The sequence below is a fragment of the Culex quinquefasciatus genome, chromosome 2 (genome assembly GCF_015732765.1).
Source record: "Culex quinquefasciatus strain JHB chromosome 2, VPISU_Cqui_1.0_pri_paternal, whole genome shotgun sequence".
NCBI classification, from domain to species: Eukaryota; Metazoa; Arthropoda; class Insecta; order Diptera; family Culicidae; genus Culex; species Culex quinquefasciatus.
The window spans coordinates 88,759,382-88,778,851 of NC_051862.1; the positions used below are offsets into that span (position 1 = coordinate 88,759,382).

The following is a 19,470-nucleotide window of genomic DNA, read 5'->3' on the forward strand; positions in this document are numbered from 1 at the left end:
AAGCCACTCAAAAATATCAAAATATAAGGCTGCAACATTGCTAAAACTGCTGTCCCAATTCGCCCCATGTGTCCTGATTAACCCCAAATGACGGTATTTGAAAAACCTCTAAAGGACTGCTCATTTTTGGACTCACAAAAATTATACAAAAATATCTGATATATTATTTTGAAATTATGTTTAAATTAATACTTTTACCCATTTTCGCACTTTTGAGTCTTTGTTTATTCGCATGTTCTTGTCCGATTTCGACAAAAGAATCTATATTCAAAAACACAACACTTTCAAAATTTTAAGCATTCTAAAATGAATCACATTTTAAATTATTTGACCAATCTCATGTTTCATACAAAAATGTGAAAGTTTAATTTCAGTAAAACAATCTCTAGCGTATTTACAAACATTCAATTGTGATTTTTCCATCAATTTGAAATCTTAATAAATCATTACATTTTTGGTCAGTAGTGAAACAGACAGTAATGGTTGAACAATTCTCTGATTAGTTTGCAATATGTCTTATCATCAATCAACACCTCCGAGAATTATTTGAGTTTGTGTGCTGAACAAATTAAATTAAAAGGACGTGCAAATAAACATTTTAAAACATTTTTGAAGTTGATAATTCTTTATCTTATATATCAAACAAACGTAAATTTCTTTTAAAATTTAAAAAATCATTGATTTAACGATCATTTTGATTAGTCTCATCACTAAAAATGTAAACACTGTGATGAGTTTCTAAGCATTTTAATTATGCATTAAATTGTTGAAAATTTATAGATAAAAGATTTGAAAAGGCTTTAAAATTCGGGGATTAATAATTACGTTAATTTATAGATTTTGGAAAAATATAAAATTTTGCTCTAATTTTATGAATTTTGAAAAATAAGATAGCGTCTAATGGCATACACTCACCAGCTTAACTTTATTTATATACAAGATTATATAACATGTTAGATTATGTTGCTGGCCTGAACATGACTGTGTCCACCTCATCTGGTCAATTCAAAAGCATACAGAAAACATTAAAGTCCATTACCTCCCTCTCTAGAATAAAAACCTAACCAAGCAAATCGAAAGACAAACAAACAAAAATGGTGCACTAATCCAGAACAGAACAGAACCCTACCTAGCAACAAAACGGTTTTAAACTATTAAAAATACACAAATTTTAACAACTTACTCACAAATCTTCCCGAAACTCGGAACGATAGTTACCACACCAAAAAACGAAATAAAAAAAGTCATAATTTTGAACATTCCTGCCGTGCCGCAGAACAACCAAATACAGCTCTTTGGTAACAAAAAAAAAAACGAATAGAAAATGATCTTCGGGATCGTTTTACGCAAAGTTTTTACATTTGTTTAATCAATTTAGGAGAGACTGGCGACGATGTTAGCAATTGTTGAATGTTTCTTACAAAAAAAAACATAGACTAGAATTTAAAGAAAAAAAGCCGAAATAAACACAAAACCAGATAGAAACCACAAGAAAGTGTTAGCAATCCATTCGTATATATCGTGATTAATGCAAATTACTAACTGAGAGTGTTTAGCAATGATAAAATAAACATTTAAAAATAATGACGGGAGCATTTCTGTTTCTAGAACTACAAAAAGAAAAACTCAGCAAAAGTCCGAAATGAGAAGTTTATTTAAATAAAAATAAATAAATGGCGCGTATACGTTTCAGGCTGATCGAAGAAATGAAGAAAAATTGCCGGAGGAGACTTGCAGCAAAGTAAAAAAAAAAACAGTGACAAAAACTGGATCGCAGCATGTCATTACGATCCGAGTAGACTTAAATTTGCGTTCCCGCCGCATGGTGGATGCACTGGTCGATCTTGCTCTGGTACTGAATGGGGACCTGGTTCTTGCAGCCGTAGCCTCCCAGCTTGTGGATTGCCGCGTGATCCAAGCAGTCGATGATGCCATCGCCGTTGCAGTCCTGCAAAAAAGTGAGGTTATGAATTAATTTTGTTATTTTTCAGATGCAAAAATTAAAAAAAAATCAAAAGAGATCAAAAAGCCCTACTAAGCAAATCTACTTAAACGCACAACGTCACATTCTGAACACACCCTAAACCAAACAACTCCTTTCATCTCCAAACTGCAGAGATCTGCCTCAACAACCGGTGTGTGGCGGTCAAGGCCAGCCAATCACGTTGGGGGTCATGGGTTGGGATAAGGAGTGTTTCGCCGTGAATAATGGACGGTATGATTTGCGTTAAATACACTGTACTCTTTTCGCTCTTACCTGGCCGAACTTCCTCATGTAACCTTGCACCGTGGCGGCCGCGCACTGCGGATCGTTGGCGCAGTTGGCGTAAGCTGTAATAAAGAGATAAAAATGGAGTTTAATAAATTGTGGAATTGTATATTAAATTTATTTAAGCAACCAATTTTTTTCTATATAAGTGATTTCATATTTTTTTCGTATTAAACGTGCAGACTCCCCAAAACTTTCAAGCAATAAATATCAAAAAAAAATCATGAACAACGTTCGAACTATATCCCACACAGAGAAAAAAAAAGTGTAATTTAACGCTAAAAATATTTTTCTGACACTTTTCTGTCAACATTTTCCGATTTAACATTTATTCTGCCGCTCGAAGCAATTCCGTCCCATATGGGTCATTCCACCTGAAGCGGAACACCATTTGAAAATTACCATCTCCGATTCTGCTCAAATTTGGCAGAGCTGTTGAGACTATCAAAACATGCAAAAATCCCGAATTTCATCCAAATCGGACCACCCCCTCCATTTTTGTACCCTCCCAAAAAATCGACTTTTTGGCGATTTTTGAGCGAAATCCCTATCTTCAAAAGACGATAACTCAGGAACCACAAATCTTAGAGGGTCGGTCTTAAGCTCAATTTTGAAGGAAATTGGACGTAGAATCCATTTCCGTGATCAAAATTTAGATTAAAATATGTTTTCTACCTGTACTGCGCAATTGAAAACTTTGAATGGCCGTATCTCAAAACAGCCCTATTTATTTTTAAAATTCTCACCATCGTATTCCCCGTCCGATTTTACATAAGAATCACTTATCGACAGAAAGGAAAAAATATTTTTCGTTCCAGAGATATCGAATTTTAAAGTTTTAAGTATTTGAAATTACCTATAATTATAATATCTACACTCGCCGCATCTGCTAGAAGCACTCAGTCGTGCTGATCAATAATAACTACCTGGTGTTCTGTAAGATGAATTATTTTTTCAATTTTATACGATTTTGAGATAATCAATACCTTGAACAATCTATTTTTTGTTTAAGGAATATTTATTGGGTAATTTTTAATGCACTATTTTTCCTGATCTCAGTGTCATTGAACCATATTAAGTAAAATTTGAACTTTTAATATTTATTTGCAAATGCTACAGAGTTTTTACAATACAATTTTCGAAAATTTATCATTATTCTATTATTTTCATATTTTTTCTAATTCCTCATTTCTTCCCACTTTCTCAAATTATTTCTTTTATTTCTTCTTTTATTTGAAACGAGAACAAATGTAGAGCTGGCTGTAGTAGATGAAATAATTCTCATGGGTTCTAGAGCTTTTGCCATGTGCGGTAGCGAAATAGTGCCATTCAGCAAAAACCCCAAATTCTGCCTTAGGGTTTGAAAGATTGATTAAACCGATTTTTATAATGTGTTTCATCAGAATAATTGATTATTTTTTTCAATTCTGGTACATTTAATTTCAAAAGCAATACTATATACTTCTGATACATGTGGATAGCAGCTGTATCGTCTTCCAAGATTTCGAAATGATTGGCAAACAAAAAAAAAGATTATTGTTCGGACGGTGTCAAAATGAACACAACTGAATAATAACACAACTAGATAATAAATCAGATTAATCGTTGTGATTTTCTTACCTTTTTCCAGTTTTATACTTTCCAGAAATCCTCCTCCTTAATCATGCTTCACGAGAGTTTTGTTCATATTAATTCATAATTTTTAACACGATAATGTATCGTACACTTTTCCTTAAGTCACAAGATCAATTACAATTTCCTGCTAGCTCTGCGGGAATTCCATTCTGCCCTGTATTGCGTGTCGTTCTTGCTTTGTACTGTGGGCTAGCACACAAATTCACCGTATACAGCAGTTTCCTACAGTGGTGTACATTACATTTTTGCCTTATTTGCTAATGATTATTTGGGATGAAATCTTAATTCAATAAATAACCAGGTAGCAGTTATTGAACAGCGCTTCTGAGTGCTTCTAGCATATGTGGCGAATTAAGCTAATGTAGGTAATCTCAAAAACTAAAAACTTTAAAATTCGATATCTCTGGAACGAAACATATTCCTTTCTGTCGATAAGTGATTCTTATGTAAAATCGGACGGGGAATACGATGGTGAGGTCAAATTCAAAAAATAAAAAGGGCTGTTTTGAGATACGGCCATTTAAAGTTTTCAATTGCACAATACAGGTAGAAAACATATTTTAATCTAAATTTTGATCACGGAAATGGATTCTACGTGTGGGTCTCGTGGCGCAGGGGTAGCGGCTTCGGCTGCCGATCCCGATGATGCTATGAGACGCGGGTTCGATTCCCGCCTTATCCACTGAGCTTCTATCGGATGGTGAAGTAAAACGTCGGTCCCGGTTTCTCCTGTCTCGTCAGAGGCGCTGGAGCAGAAATCCCACGTTAGAGGAAGGCCATGCCCCGGGGGGCGTAGTGCCAATAGTTTCGTTTTCGGATTCTACGTCCAATTTCCTTCAAAATTGAGCTTAAGACCAACCCTCTAAGATTTGTGGTTCCTGAGTTATCGTCGTTTGAAGATAGGGGTTTCGCTCAAAAATCGCCAAAAAGTCGATTTTTTGGGAGGGTACAAAAATGGAGGGGGTGGTCCGATTTGGATGAAATTCGGGATTTTTGCATGTTTTGATAGTCTCAACAGCTCTGCCAAATTTGAGCAGAATCGGAGATGGTAATTTTCAAATTTGCATTTTTTCTTGCACACTTCAGGTGGAATGACCCATATGTAATTTCGTCAATTTCGAGGTAATGATGCAGTTTGGTTCAAAATCATGTAAACTATCAGAAAAACCAATAAAATGTAGTACTTTGTTTTAGAAAGCCGGAGAAAATCCACTTTTTCGTGAAATTCTAACACGTAGCCTTATGGGCGGGACAACTTTGACACGCGTTTTTCTCGGCTTGCTGTTTTTACATATGGGATAGACACGATTAGAGCGGCAGTATTATACTGTAAAAAAAATGTGGGATAAAAAATGTTTTTTTTTGTAAAAGATATAATTAAAAATGTACACATTTCTTCGTACACATAATCTGTCAACATATCTTTATCCTACAAAGCAAAAAAATGGTAAAATCGCATGCAAAAACATGCACATCACCTTCGTCAAAAAATACACTTAATATTACACACTGCATTTACAATTTTTATAAACACAAAAAAAGTTGCAACCGACGGGATTTAAACCCAGCACCAACAGTAAGGAATGGCACCTTAGCCCGCTCGGCCATCAGACCGATGAAAAATGGAATGGATAAACGCATATATGAGCATGCCATTTCGGTCATGTAGGTTTCCCATACAGATGGGCTACATATTCCAGGGTGTAATATTACATGGAATTTCATAAAATAATGCAAAATTTTATTTAACACCCAGGCCTTTTACACACAGCTGGATTACTACCTTTTTTTTTTGCTGTTTGTTACACAGTAAAAGAACGGTAGTATAACATCTGGGAAAGTTGACCGACTTTGAAGTAATATTAACTCTGAAAATATGTGAATTTACATCATTTTCTGTGTAGTTTAAATTTTCATGTGTAAATTTAATTTAAATGTTTGGAAGAATGCAAACACACACAGTAGCTTTTTTTATTTTCTTGAGAACTGCTTACGTACACCCAAAGGAAAAATATATCTCAAAATCTGCAACATTGGATTTGCTGCAGAAAATGTCACATTTTATTACATTTTTTGCAGCAAGCCCGTAGATCATTTTTGCCCGCGTGTAAAAATTTCAGCGATCTGCAGTTCTCACCAACACATATAATTCTGGCCCGTCCCCGAGCAACCCTCCAAAGAGAAGCATATGTTGGTGCTCTTTCACTCACTTTTCATCAAGCGTCCATGGCGCGGTGGTAGCGTGTCGGATCAATAACCAAGAAGTTGGTGGTTTAATCCTCGTTCTGCTAAGATTTTTTTGTGAAATACAACCAAAAAGCCGTTGGTAATGTCGATAATTGTCGGTAACGGGCAAAAATGTCATACTCCTATATTGCAAAAAATGCATGAGGACAGATTTCATGCAGATTCTGATATACTTTCATGCCGCCATGCATCACAATAATGCGACTGCCAGTCGGGTGTAAAGAACTTTAAAAATTGCAAAAAAAAAACTTGTTGAAAACCAATTTAACATAAAAAAATCATCTTTCAAACCGGAATGTAAAACCTTACATAATTAAATCCATAACAGTCTTGTTTCTTTTAAAAGTAAAAAAAAACTTCACGTTTGAAATAAACGCAAAAACAGACAGAAAATTAATTTAAGAATCTCTGACAGTATGCTAAATCCTCTACTGCCCAAAATTTTATTTGGAAGATTTTTTTCCGTGTTCAGGAGGTCATTTTGAGCAACTTTAGTTCTACGAAAAACTTTACTTCTCTTGTTTTATGTTTTTCTTGTTTTATTTTTTGTATTTTAATTTGCATTTATCTTGTTTAGTTTTTGTTTGTTTTTGGTAGTATTTGGTAGGATTTGGCCTATTCTACCAACTCCTATCATTACATTTTGCCTATCTATTTTTTTCATGTTTTTAAAGTCACTTTTTCAATTTTTTGCTTGTTTTTCACATTGTCTGCTATAAAATGGCACCATTGTCATTCAAAGAGTAGGAAAATGCGTAGAGGCATAGTCTGAGACACTACAAAAAATACTGCATACTTAAAATATAGGAAATGTTAGTAAAAACCCCAGCCAAAGTTGGCCCCTAAAAAAATGACATTTTTAAAAAGCATTGGCAAAGTCACATAAAACAAGTCAAACTTCCAATCCTTTTTTTTATTTTAAGAATTCTTCTTTCCAACGCCCAACCAACCAATCAAAATTTGATGAAAAATTGTTTTTTTGACGATTTTTTAAATCGAAGGCCATCGGGGTTGGGTTGTAGAGGGTTAATTTATTTTTTTGCAATTCCGCTGTGAAACTGTCAACTTTTCTTGACCTTCTGGAAAAACGAAACGGCCTACTTTTCCCTACAAAAAAAACAGATTGGAAAATCAATACCTTTCAATGCCAGTGCTGAAAAGTAGGACTTTTTAGCACTGAAATGGGTGCTGAAAAGTTGAACATTTCAACACTTGTATCGAAAAGAAACATTTTTCAATATTGTTTTGTTTTGAACAGTGAATTTACCAAACACATGGATGCTTGACATAAAATTCGATTCAAACAGCGTTTTTCGGAATTACACAAAAATGTAGTAAGCAACTCGTTGCAAAACTTGTTTTTTTTTTCAGCACTCTTCGATAAATGCTGAATGCTGATTCGTGCTGAAAAAATCTTTTTTTTTTCAACTTGTTGCATAAACTACCATTTTCAAATTGTTTTCAATACTCTTAACCAGGCTATAATCATTAGGGAACATTAAGGAAAATTTGATATTTTTAAAGAAAATTTCAGATGACACAATATTTAGATACCATACAAGGTCAGCTGTAATTTTTGCATAGAGACTTGCATGAACAAATCAATTACAAAAAATGGCTTCTTTGGACGTAAGCAAGGCGCCACAGAGTAGATTTAAATAAAACAAAATTCGATGCCCGATCTAGTCAAGATTTCTATTGCTTAAAATTCTAAAATTTGCGTGAATTATAGAAAAATCAGATCTGGAAATAGTGATTCCACATGCAAAATTTAAAATTATGCAAAACAGATCTAAAATTTTTACAGAAACAACTCATTTTAAAATGTTCTCAAAATTTGTTCAGCAAGCGCCGAGAAAATCCCAATCTCAAATATGAGCTTGATTAGACGTACCGTAAACCGGGGTGACTTTGATAGGATTTCAATTTGTTTTTAGCATATTTTCCAACAGGTAAGGTTTTTCTCAAGATTGTTATTTTTAAAACATGTACTGGGGTAGACTACACAAAGTCCATGCACTATTTCGGAATAAAAGTTTTTTCAATAATGTTTAAAAAATAGTTACGTTAAAAATTCTTAGTTATAATTCCGGGGTGACTTTGATAGCCATAGTTTTTCTTGTTAAAATCATATTTAAGATGTTCAAACTTTATTTGTACCCTAAATGTGCCATCACTAAAGTAGCTGATATAGTTTTTAAGAAAAAAAATGTTTATATTTAGTTCACTAAGTGTATAAGCTTTTAAGCAAAATACATATAAATTTAAAGTAAAATTGTTAAACAGTCGAAATTTCGCCTAAAATTTGTTAAAACTGGTTTTGTTTATAAAATTATCGATTTATTTTGCATTTTTTACAGAATTTGAAGCACGAATCACAAGTTTTCACATTTTAGATGAAATTTATTTAACTGAAATTGCTTATAAATTTGGAGATTTTTTTTAAATGGTGTTTCCAAAACACATATTATTTATTATTTACAAATTTATTTAACCTTCTCCTAGTGGAAAATTGTCCAAAGAATCCGAAAATGCATTCCGTTTTCCGATTAAAAATCATGTTCATTGAGAAAATCATGACACTTTGAGAAGTTTAAAATAATGACTTTCATCAACATTTTCTTAACTATAGTTAACTAACTATTTAAACTTTTCAAAATTTTATGAAAAGTTCTTCTTGAGATACGTTGAACACTTCTCTACCACGGTCAGTATGTTTCTAAACCATTCCTTACGTATTTTAATTGTACTCTTCGGTACCGTAAAACGGGGTGACTTTGATAGCCGGGGTGACTTTGATAGGTTTGCGATTTTTCCGCATAATGAAGAGTACAATTAAAATACGTACGAAATGGCTTAAAATCATACTGACCGTGATAGAGAAGTGTTCAAAGAACCTCTCGAGCAGTGTTCTCTGCGTCCGTGAATGGTACCACTATTCTCTCGACTCGAGACCATCATTCTCTCGGACTAGCGCTGCCAGTTTTGGGTGTTGGTTTTTCCCATTTTAACTTCAAGTGCAAAGCGCCTGCTACTGTTACCTCCAATCAAGCTCATATTTGGGATTTGGGCTCAGAACGCGCACCGGAGCAAGCCCCTGATTGCCCGCCTAAAAGTCATTTTTGTTACACTCTAATATGTATACGATATGTGATTTTAGGTGATCTTGCCCCCATTTTCCCTTATTAAATCAAACAAATCATTTAAAGCTGAACAATATTGTGGGAACACCTTTCTCTAATCGATTCCCATAAACCGTTATACTACTGACATAGATCCATGTAATATCAATAACATGCTGCTAACAAGTTTAAATCGTTTGAATATTAAGTACCAATTATCGATCGTAAAAACGTGCAATTCACAACACATCACGAACTGCCGATCAATCGCATGTGATGCTGCTGCTACTCTGCAACCCAGTATAGAAAGCCAACTAACAGGATAATAATTGTTTGCTTTTCTGATTTATATTTATTGAACATTACCCACCGCCAGTCAGGCCATCATTTAAGCAAAACTTTGTTACACATTGCTTCTCTACCACGAGAACGTATACCAATTAGCACACCACGCCGGCACAATAAATGTTCAATAAAACACCACTTGTCATCGTGTCCCCCTTTTATGGACGAGGCACCGGAGCACCATTCCGGCGACCATAGGATTAAATATTATTTATCGTTATTATTATTAGCGGGTTCCACCATCCCATCAATTCCTTACCACTCTGGGAGTCCGGGGAATCGCCCTGCAGGACTGGTTTGCCCGCGTCGGACCAGTACGCCCACGTGATCCGGAACATGCCGCACACCTCGCCGGTACAACGAACCGTCGGGTCACAGTCGCTGGACGCCTCGCAGATGCACCGCAGGCACACCTCCGTCACCGGGTTCTCCTGGACTGCGAGAAAAAGATTGGGAGAAGAAATAAAAAGTTTTTTAAGCTTTTTTTATCAAAAAAATCTGATTTCACAAAACAGAGTAAGCAGAGTGGCAATTTTATTTCGCGATTTTTAATTTGTTTTATTTATTTAAACTTTTGTTAACGACTCGTAATAAGTAAAGAAGCCAAATTTTCGAATAAAGTAGTACGGAGCAAAGGTGCGCACCAGCATTTTAAATACTTAGTTTCAACCTAAAAAGTTCATATTTGGGTTTTGGACTTATCTTGGGGTCAATTTTATGTATTACCAAAAATATAGTGAAATTGAAGTTTGTGAAAGTTAGAGGGAAATTTCACTTTTGGGCCATTTTGATCTAATATTTGATGTTTACAAAATAAGGTTTACAAAACTTCAGGTTCACGAAATCTTTGAAACCTTTTTAATATTGTTTAGCCAATTACCTTGGTAACCCTTAAAGAACTTTTGACATTCTTCTTCTTCTTATTTTTTACCATCAGTTTTTCAGTACGCACTAAAATTTCCATACACTTTTGTATGAAAAAATTCAAACACATTGGATAACATTTATTTCTGGTGGTATTGATTCAAAATCACAAAGAGAATAGTATTTCTGCCAAAATAGACCAAACAATATAACTTATGCGAAAGTAGGAAGGTTTTTAACCCTAAAAATGAAACTTTTATAAGTACTACTTAGTTTAAAGTAGAAACAATACCATAAAATTAAAGTAATAACTTTTACACAAAAATTAACTTAAAAATCACTTTGCCCCGCACAGTGCGCACCTTTGCTCCACATATGGATTACTTGAATGATTAAAAAAAAATAAAATACTGCTAATTGTTTCAATATTTCACAGCAAAAGGGGGTTTGAAAAGCAAAACACACCGGAAACTCCCCCTTTTTCTCGAGATTGGGAGTTTAGGTGTTAAAATGATTGCATTTTAAATTGTTTTCTGTTGATTTTACGGTTATTCTCATTTAAATTTAGAAGCGTATGATTTTTTGCTTGTCATTGTCACAAGTCATTTTTGAAAGGGGTCTTATGGGACTTAAATTGCGAACAGAAAGTCTAATCTAATCTAATCTAATCTAACACAAACGCAGCCAGTCCGATGAAAGCATGCTGGAAAGTCTTGTGATTAGATTACGCCACAAGCACTTTTCTTGTCATTATTAATAATTGCAGTACATCCGAGAACACCCGAAAATGTATGGCAAAAATTAAAGCGGCCAGCCCTACTACGTTGTGTTTACCGCCGAGAGGATTCTGAGAACGGATCACATTTCACAGAATCTACAGGGGAGGAAGGATGCGTGGACATACCGTACCAAACGCTCCTGTTTACAGTTTCATATGTGTTTTGTATAATGTGTTAGTGTAAAATATAGTGTGGTTATATAATCAATTAAATATAATAATGCAATATAATGATCATTTAATAAAATCCCTTCACCTATATATAATAACCAAGCACCCAAGCACACAAACAGCGGCACAAAAGAAATGAAAATGAGCATGCAAAAACAAGACAGCGCGTCCCCGTGGTCAGCGCACTCGACTTAAATTGCGAACAGAAAGTACTGAAAAAGTGTTGTTTTCCGCCATTCTCAGGATTAATTTTTTAAAAAACTTTTTCATTATTTTCAAAATAGTGTTCATCTATTTAGAGCAATTCCATGCCGAATAGGGAATCGGTTGTACCGGACCCTCTCCGATTTCAATGAAACTTTGTAGACATGCCCTAGGCTTATGAAAACCATTTTTGTGTATATGGAGACAAGTTCACTCGATAATGATATTTGAGAAGGGCGTAAGTGTTTTAAACATTTTTGTAATTCGAAATTTAAATATTTCTTAACGTTTAAATTCGTATCAAAAAGTGGTCAAAGACAAATTTGTAGGAAATTTGACGAGCTTTCCGGTAAAAATATTTACATATAGATACATAGAAATTGTCAAAAACCATAAAAAAACCTATTTTTTCAACATTTTTATTTTTAAAGCCGCTGTAACTTCACAAGGATTGGACTTAGGACAAAGGTCAATATGGAAACTTTTATGTGAAATTGTCTGGAGAATCGACTCGCGTATTCGGTTTTTGAATATTTTGACGTTCAGAGCACTTTTCAAAAAAACAGTTTCAGTAAATGATTTATTGTATTTTTTTTTAGGTAAATTGCTCCATCCTGCATTTTTCGTGAGTCTTTTTGTAACAGCTTAGGCTATTTTCACAAAAATTTTGAACGACAAAAAAATCAAAAAATCTCATAAAAGTTGCGTGTTTTTTTCTTCCAGTGTATTTTTTCGGAAAGCCCGTCAAATTTCCTACAAGTTTGTCTTTGACCACTTTTTGATACGATGCAACGGCTTTGACGTACCGTCAGTGGGGGTGACATTGGGTCTGGGGGGTGAGATTGGGTCAAAGTGATTTTTTACGGATTTTACCATTTCTCATGTTATTCTCAATGAAACTGAATTCTGTTAAAAGGGTTGTGTAGGGGACATCTTAAGATGACTTCGCTGAAAAAATCTCGTTCCTAGAACAAATCCTGTTATTTTAGCAGCTGTCTAAAGTTGAGGTACGTTTTTGGCCAAAAATAACCTCTCGAAAAATCATTTTTCTAATATTTTTGTTGGAATTGTTCGAAAACTACCCAAATGTTTGAAAATCTCCACTTCAAACATTGTAGCATGTCAATACGATTCCCTCTAACAAGAAACACTGTTGGATGACTTGTTTTTATCATATAGTTGTATTTGAGCATCATTTTACTGGTCTCTCATGCTCATGCTCATGCTATAGTTGTATTTGAGCATCATTTTAGTACCATTTGACCCAATGTCACCCCCTCTAAGGGGTGAGATTGGGTCAATTTTCAAACAATTGGCATTTAAGGTAGTGTTCATCAAAATCCACCATATTTTGGGGAAATGTTAGTAAACTATCTAAGAACAAATCTACGTTGAAAGATTTTCGATGTTATTTAAATTGTTTTTTTTACTAAGAAATTACGAGAAATGTATCGTTTTTTGACCGATAGTCACCCCCACTGATGGTAAAGAAATATTTAAATTTCGAATTACAAAAATATTTAAAACACTTACGCCCTTCTCAATTGTCATTATCGAGTGAACTTTACAGATTGTCAAGGGAGACAGATTGGTCGATGCAAAATAAATTGGCACTGGCAACGTATGTTTTGCGCTTGCAACACTGCCAGTTTTGCTGGGCTTAAAGGGCGGTTGGTGTCCAGCGCGTTTGGATCTGTCAAACATTGGCCAATCTGTTTGCCTTGACAATCTGTAGTGAACTTGTCTCCATATACACAAAAATGGTTAAGATAAGCCTAGGATAACATGTCTACAAAGTTTCATTCAAATCGGAGAGGGTCGAGAAAAAAGTACCTAAAAAATCCTGTTTTGGGCTGGAATTGCTCTTTACCATAAATATTTTCGGATATAGCTAAGGTAATAGCTATGAGTAAAAAAATGCGAAAAAGTGAATTTAATATTTACCTAATCAAATAAATAAAAAAAAGAAAAATTCAAAAAAATCATTAAACTAAAGTCTAGGCAATTCCATGTTTTTGTTCAAGCCTTTCAAACATTCATTTGGTGGATGTTTAGCTTATTTTAGGATCGTAAATCTGTTTATTAAAATAAGTATAGTTCCAGTAAGCTCAATAATATTTGAATCTTTCCACTAACATACCTAAAACTAAGAGGTTATTATAAATAACTTCAGATAAAATAACCTAGCTAGCTTTTAATGCAAATCAATGGAATGAATAAAAAAAACTACATTTTCTTTTAAATAAATTTTCAATCAAATTAATTTGCTTGGTGAACCACAATTTTTGACCAAAAAATCGTGCTTGCCATTTCATTAGGGCACACAACTTTTTTAAACAAGAGTGTGTCCCTTTCACACCTTATGTAAACTGTCATTTGAGTGAAAGGGATACACTATTGTTTACAAAAGTTATGTGCCCTAAAGAAATGTTAGGCTCCAAATGTACAATTCTATAAAGTTTTTTATAACATTTTGAATGCACCAATCACAAAAAGGGATGGAATAAAAAAGTTAAGATTCATCAACTTATTGTAGTAAGGAAACAATTTGCTTTGTCCAGTTAACGAGACTTGACAGAGCTATTTTATTGCACTCCTTCTTATTGATCCATCAATCCTCTCGTTGACAATCAATCAGCTTCGATTTGCATGAGATGCCCACTTCAGTCAGCGATAAATAATCGAGAACGTGGCGACTGGTGACGATAATCCTGTTTTCTTATTGCTTTTCGAGAGCTTTTGAATCGTGCTGGTTTACTTCTGAAGAAGCAAAAAACAACACACAAATATATCGGGACAAACAATAATCCTCACTAGAATTTTAATCTTCGTGGAACGTGTCCGTTATGTTAATATTTTACAAATTGAGGAGAACAGAAAACGGGTCAAACCGGGTTGGCATGACCGTTATAACTCGACTTTTGATAAATCATCATCATTTTGCCAACATCTGTAAAACTTTTTGTATTTTTATTTTATTTTCTGCCAAATATTTTTATGTTCACGTTCAGTAGTCAGCAGTTTTCAAGCACTTAGGAGCTTTGAATTTGAAAATCTCGACCGGCATCAGGCTGTAGAAGGTTGAGAATAATCAAACAAACGACTGAATTAAGCGATGATATTTACTCAGGTAATTTTCTTTCTTTCTCAGCAACGTATATGTAAATCACACGATTCGTGACAGAGATAAACCTCAATGAATGAACCGCAAATGATGAATGAAATATTATATCACCAACCCTTCACGTGTTCAACCAGGGAATGTATTATATTTAATTAGCTCTGGCTTTCTGATATTTATTCCCTTAGGGAGACACACCTTTCAAAAGCTCTCTACTGTTTTAAGCTTCATCTATTATTGCTGGAAACCTGAAACAAGTTCCCATACCTTCTAATAGTATCGTCTAACTCATCGTCATACTAAAATCTGTTGATCATCATGCCTTCGCAAGAAGCCGGAACTAAAAATCTCCAGCTGCTATGAACCGTTAAGTATTCGCCGTGGGCAACAAACCAATCCAACGAAACTTGTAGAACAACATTGCGTCCTTTCACCCCACCTTGGCCTTCACTTTGGGGATCTTTTTTCCTTCTACTTAAACCCACGATCATCCAAGCATGCCATGCAGCTGGAAATCCCCGAATTCGAAAAATCAGTGCAGCACAACGGTTGCTACGATCGATCGATCGGTACACTTACCAATATGGGACACATCGGCGTTCACCGCGATAAGAACGACCAAAATGCCGGCAAAACAAACGAGCCACTTCATGGTGTTCTAATCTGTTTTTTCTTCGTTTTTTCACACCTCACTGGGATTCGAACTCGAGCACTGTTTGGTGATCCGCAACCGTTGACGTGATCTTCGCGACTGACTCGGGTACGTTCGCTGGCCTGATCAGGAAACCTGTCTCTGTACGTTCGGGCACGGTTCTAGGCGCGAGTGTGATTCATAATAAATATATATACACAATAAATAAGTTACTGATGCGCGGGGCAGCTATGACGTCATCGACAGCGGTATAGGATGTTCGTAAATGTCTTGGTTGATTGGAGGTTCTTCCAGGTCGAAAACAGGAGATCCATGTACCAATCAACTGCTCGGTTTTAGTCAAACACATCTCGGATACAGACTTCAGTATTTTAATTCTACCCAGTTCCCACTAGCAACAACATTCATGAAATGTCCTTGATAAGCTTTGTTGTCATATTACATATTGTCAGGTGATCATAAACCCATACAACTTGTAACGGCTCTGCTAATAATTCGTCAGCGTCAGCTTTCAATAATCGGGAGCATGCCTTGGGAACTGTTGCTTCTGCTTCACTGTATTCCAAAATAGTCCTTTGCTTTGTCAGTTCCTTTTCCTGTCTCTGAGTATTCCGATAGGTACATCTATTGTCTTTTGCCAGATCACTTCGGGAAATGATTCGACATCAAATTTGTATTCTTATATTGCCGTTTGCTGAGTATTCAGTCGATGGCGGTAGTCAGAGTGTGGAAGATTTTCAGGTTTTCACAATATCACAGATATCGTTGACGAAGAGTATAAACATCAGCGGTCCCAGATGGTGCTGCCTTGAGGGACTCCAGATGGAATTGGGAATTTCCTGGGATTTAACGCTCCCGAGACGGACGAAGCCGAATCTACCAAATAGTTACGATCAACCAACTTCGAAAACCCAACCTGTTGAGCGATCATGTGCGGCTCCTTGTCAAAAGCTTTTGCAAAACCAAAATAGATTGCGTCGAATAGATTGCGAGTGTGTTGACATCAAGTTGGAAACTGTAGACCTTCTTTTCACAAACCCGCGCTGCAGCTCGGAGATAGCCACGAATTTATTCATGAGTATGGTGCATTTGCACTATAAATGTGAATAGGGGAAATATACCCTTTCTAATCAAACACCTTTCTTCGTCATATGGAGAGTTTGATGCTCGATTAATGTTCCAAAAATGATATTTAGGCTATAAACTTGACAGTATCAGCACCGCCTCGAGTAAGCACGCAAATTTATGCCATTTACTGACCAAAAAGATCAAATTAAATGCACTTTTGATCATGATTTATATTTTGCGAAACCATTTCTCATCATTTTGTTGGCACACACATCCACACGCAAGATGAGAGCCTAACTACTTAACAAAAGTCGCCATCAATTTCTTTCACTTGCATTAACGTTTTCAAAGCGCTTAAGATATCAAATTGCTTCCAACTACCAGCAACATGTTCTTTTGAACATTAGTTAGTGACTCAATTGAAAAAAAATCCCCAAACATGTAAATAATTAGCAAGCGCCATCAAAAAAACAAACGCGCCAGGTCTTTTGACGTTTGACTTTCGACGACCCATCCCAATCGAAGGCTGAAGAAAACCGAGCGAGAGCCGAAGGCCGAAGGCAACTAAACAACAGAGGGAGGCCACCAGCATGCTGCAGCGCCTGTTGAAGTGAGCCAGTAATGCCAGGTAACTTTCTCTATAAATGCTACTTTTCATGAGTGTTCGCTTAAAATTTCATCACAATTGGCAGCACTAAGCAGACCCAAAAGAGGGGTGGAAGAAAAAAGAACTATGCTGAAAATAGAAAAATGGGCGTGGCCCAATGCATTCTCGTCTGATTAGAATACATTTGGGAATTATTTTTTTAAATGCTTGTAAAAGAAAATTTTGGTATTATCGCGCTCTCGCGAGAAAATTTTCTCTCCCTCGAGTTCTCGCCGCGAGAACGTTCGCGGGAAGTTGAACGTTTTAGAAACGAACAAAAAACAACACAGCGATTGAAGTTACACCTCTATACCATCGCCTGGTTCGTATTCATAAGCCTGATAAACAAATTGCTAATGCTTTCCTTCTTCTCGCTCGAATTCCAACAATGAAGAAAAAGAATAACTTTTAGTAAAAGTGAAAATAGACAGAAATGTCCACAAAAAGTTGCTCTACTCGTTGGTGTACTTGGTTTTAGTAAATTTCAAGGAACACTCCAGATTATCCAGCTTCATCTAACCACAACCGCTTATTAGGCTTAAAATTGGTATATTTCACCTATATTAATTCGTGGTTCTAAGATTCATGAACAAAAATCACGATTTCGTGAATTGGTTTTTTCCGTGCTTTGTTCTCAAAAGCCAAAACTACAGTTTGTCTAGGAAACAGTTTGGCCAATGTTTGACAGATCCAAACGCGCTGGACACCAACCGCCCTTTACGCCCAGCAAAACTGGCAGTGTTGCCAGCGCAAAACATACGTTGCCAGTGCCGATTTAGTTTGCATCGACCAATCTGTCTCCCTTGACAATCTATAGTCAAAACCAGTTGACAAACTGATGTTCCGGATCAAGGTATCCCAGTCAACTCAATCGGAATTCTGAAACGGAATTCAAATAAAATCGTTTACGTATTCCGTTTTTCAAACGCAACAACCGATTCCGTGTACGTATCGGTTGTTGTGTTTGAAACGGAATACGTAAACGATTCGAATTAAATTTCGCTTCAGAATTCCGATTGAGTTGACTGGGATTAGATGTCGTATAGGTGTAGATTAACCCTCTACAACCCAACCCCGCCTTTAGACGGGCTTCGATTCAAAAAATCACCAAAAATCAATTTCTCAACCAATTTTTAATCTTTAAAAAGCATTGGATAGAAGAACTCTTAACATTTTAGAAAATTTATGGGTTGGAAGTATTACTTGTTTTAGGTGACTTCGCCAATGTTTTTGTCATTTTTTAGAGGTCAACTTTGGCTGTGTTTTTTATTAACATTTTCTATATTTCTGGAGTTTTTTTTAAAAGGTCCAATAAACCAAATTTCCAGTTTTTGCTTTTTGTGTGTTTTTAGAACCGCCTTGAGTCAGGGGTATTAAAAAACACCCAAAAAGCAAAAACTGAAAATTTGGTTTATTGATCCTTTTCAAAAAAACTCCAGATTTTAAGTAAAAAGAAGTATACAGTAACTTTTGAAGTGTCCCAGACTATGCCTCTACGCAGTATTCTACAATTTAAATGATAATGGTGCCAAAAATTTTCGAAAAAAAAATTTGGGCAGTAGAGGGTTAAATAACTTAGGACTGGCTTTTTTAGCTGTCAAAATAGTTAGGTTTTATATTTTTATATGGTTTTTATATGGCGATTTTCAGAAAAGTGATGATTTTACCATTTTCCGGACAAATTTCACCGCATTTTGCCTTCCTCACCTGCGGTAAGGCTATAATCCTGTTCGGAAAATGAACTTCTTTCAGAAACGTCGTAGACCCACCTTCATGTATACCTATCGACTCAGAATCGTAAACTAAACAAATGTCTGTGTGTATGTGTGTGACCAAAATTCTAACTCAGTTTTCTCAGCACTGGCTGAACCGATTTAGGTCAAACCGGTCGCATTAGACTAAGTTTAGGGTTCCATACGTCTCTATTGAATTGTTTGAAGTTTCGATAAGTAGTTCAAAAGTTATGTATAAAAATGTGTTTTCACATATAACCGGATCTAACTTAAATGAGTCCAAAAAGTTGATGATCTGGCAACCCTGTCTTGAGTTATGACCACTTAAGTGATATTTATGTACCATTTTAAAGCCGGATCTCTTTTAAATGTATATAAACTATGTCCGAATCTATCATCCGAATCATCGTTGGTTAGGTAATCGAAAGACCTTTCCAACGAGTCCAAAACATTGATAATCTGGCAACCCTGTCTCAAGATATTACCATTTCAGTGATATTTGTGTACTTTTTTATTCCGGTTCTAAAAAAAATAGATGAATTTGTGTTCAAATGTGTGTGTCCCATCATGTTACTCCCTGTTTGTAAAAAGTAAAGAAGGCACCAACCACAGAAG

At 35.5% G+C, this 19,470-nt stretch overlaps 1 protein-coding gene across 1 annotated transcript; it reads right to left on the reverse strand.

Moving 5' to 3' along the window:
- Positions 1 to 1,636: 1,636 nt before the first annotated feature.
- On the reverse strand, positions 1,637 to 15,501 carry LOC6053515 (lysozyme). The gene is made up of 4 exons (XM_001869549.2): positions 15,336 to 15,501; positions 9,878 to 10,054; positions 2,258 to 2,331; positions 1,637 to 1,948 (listed from the first exon to the last, which is right to left on the reverse strand). Exons 1-4 carry the CDS (start codon positions 15,406 to 15,408, stop codon positions 1,802 to 1,804), a joined length of 471 nt encoding a protein of 156 aa, XP_001869584.1. The 5' UTR covers positions 15,409 to 15,501; the 3' UTR covers positions 1,637 to 1,801.
- Positions 15,502 to 19,470: the final 3,969 nt, after the last annotated feature.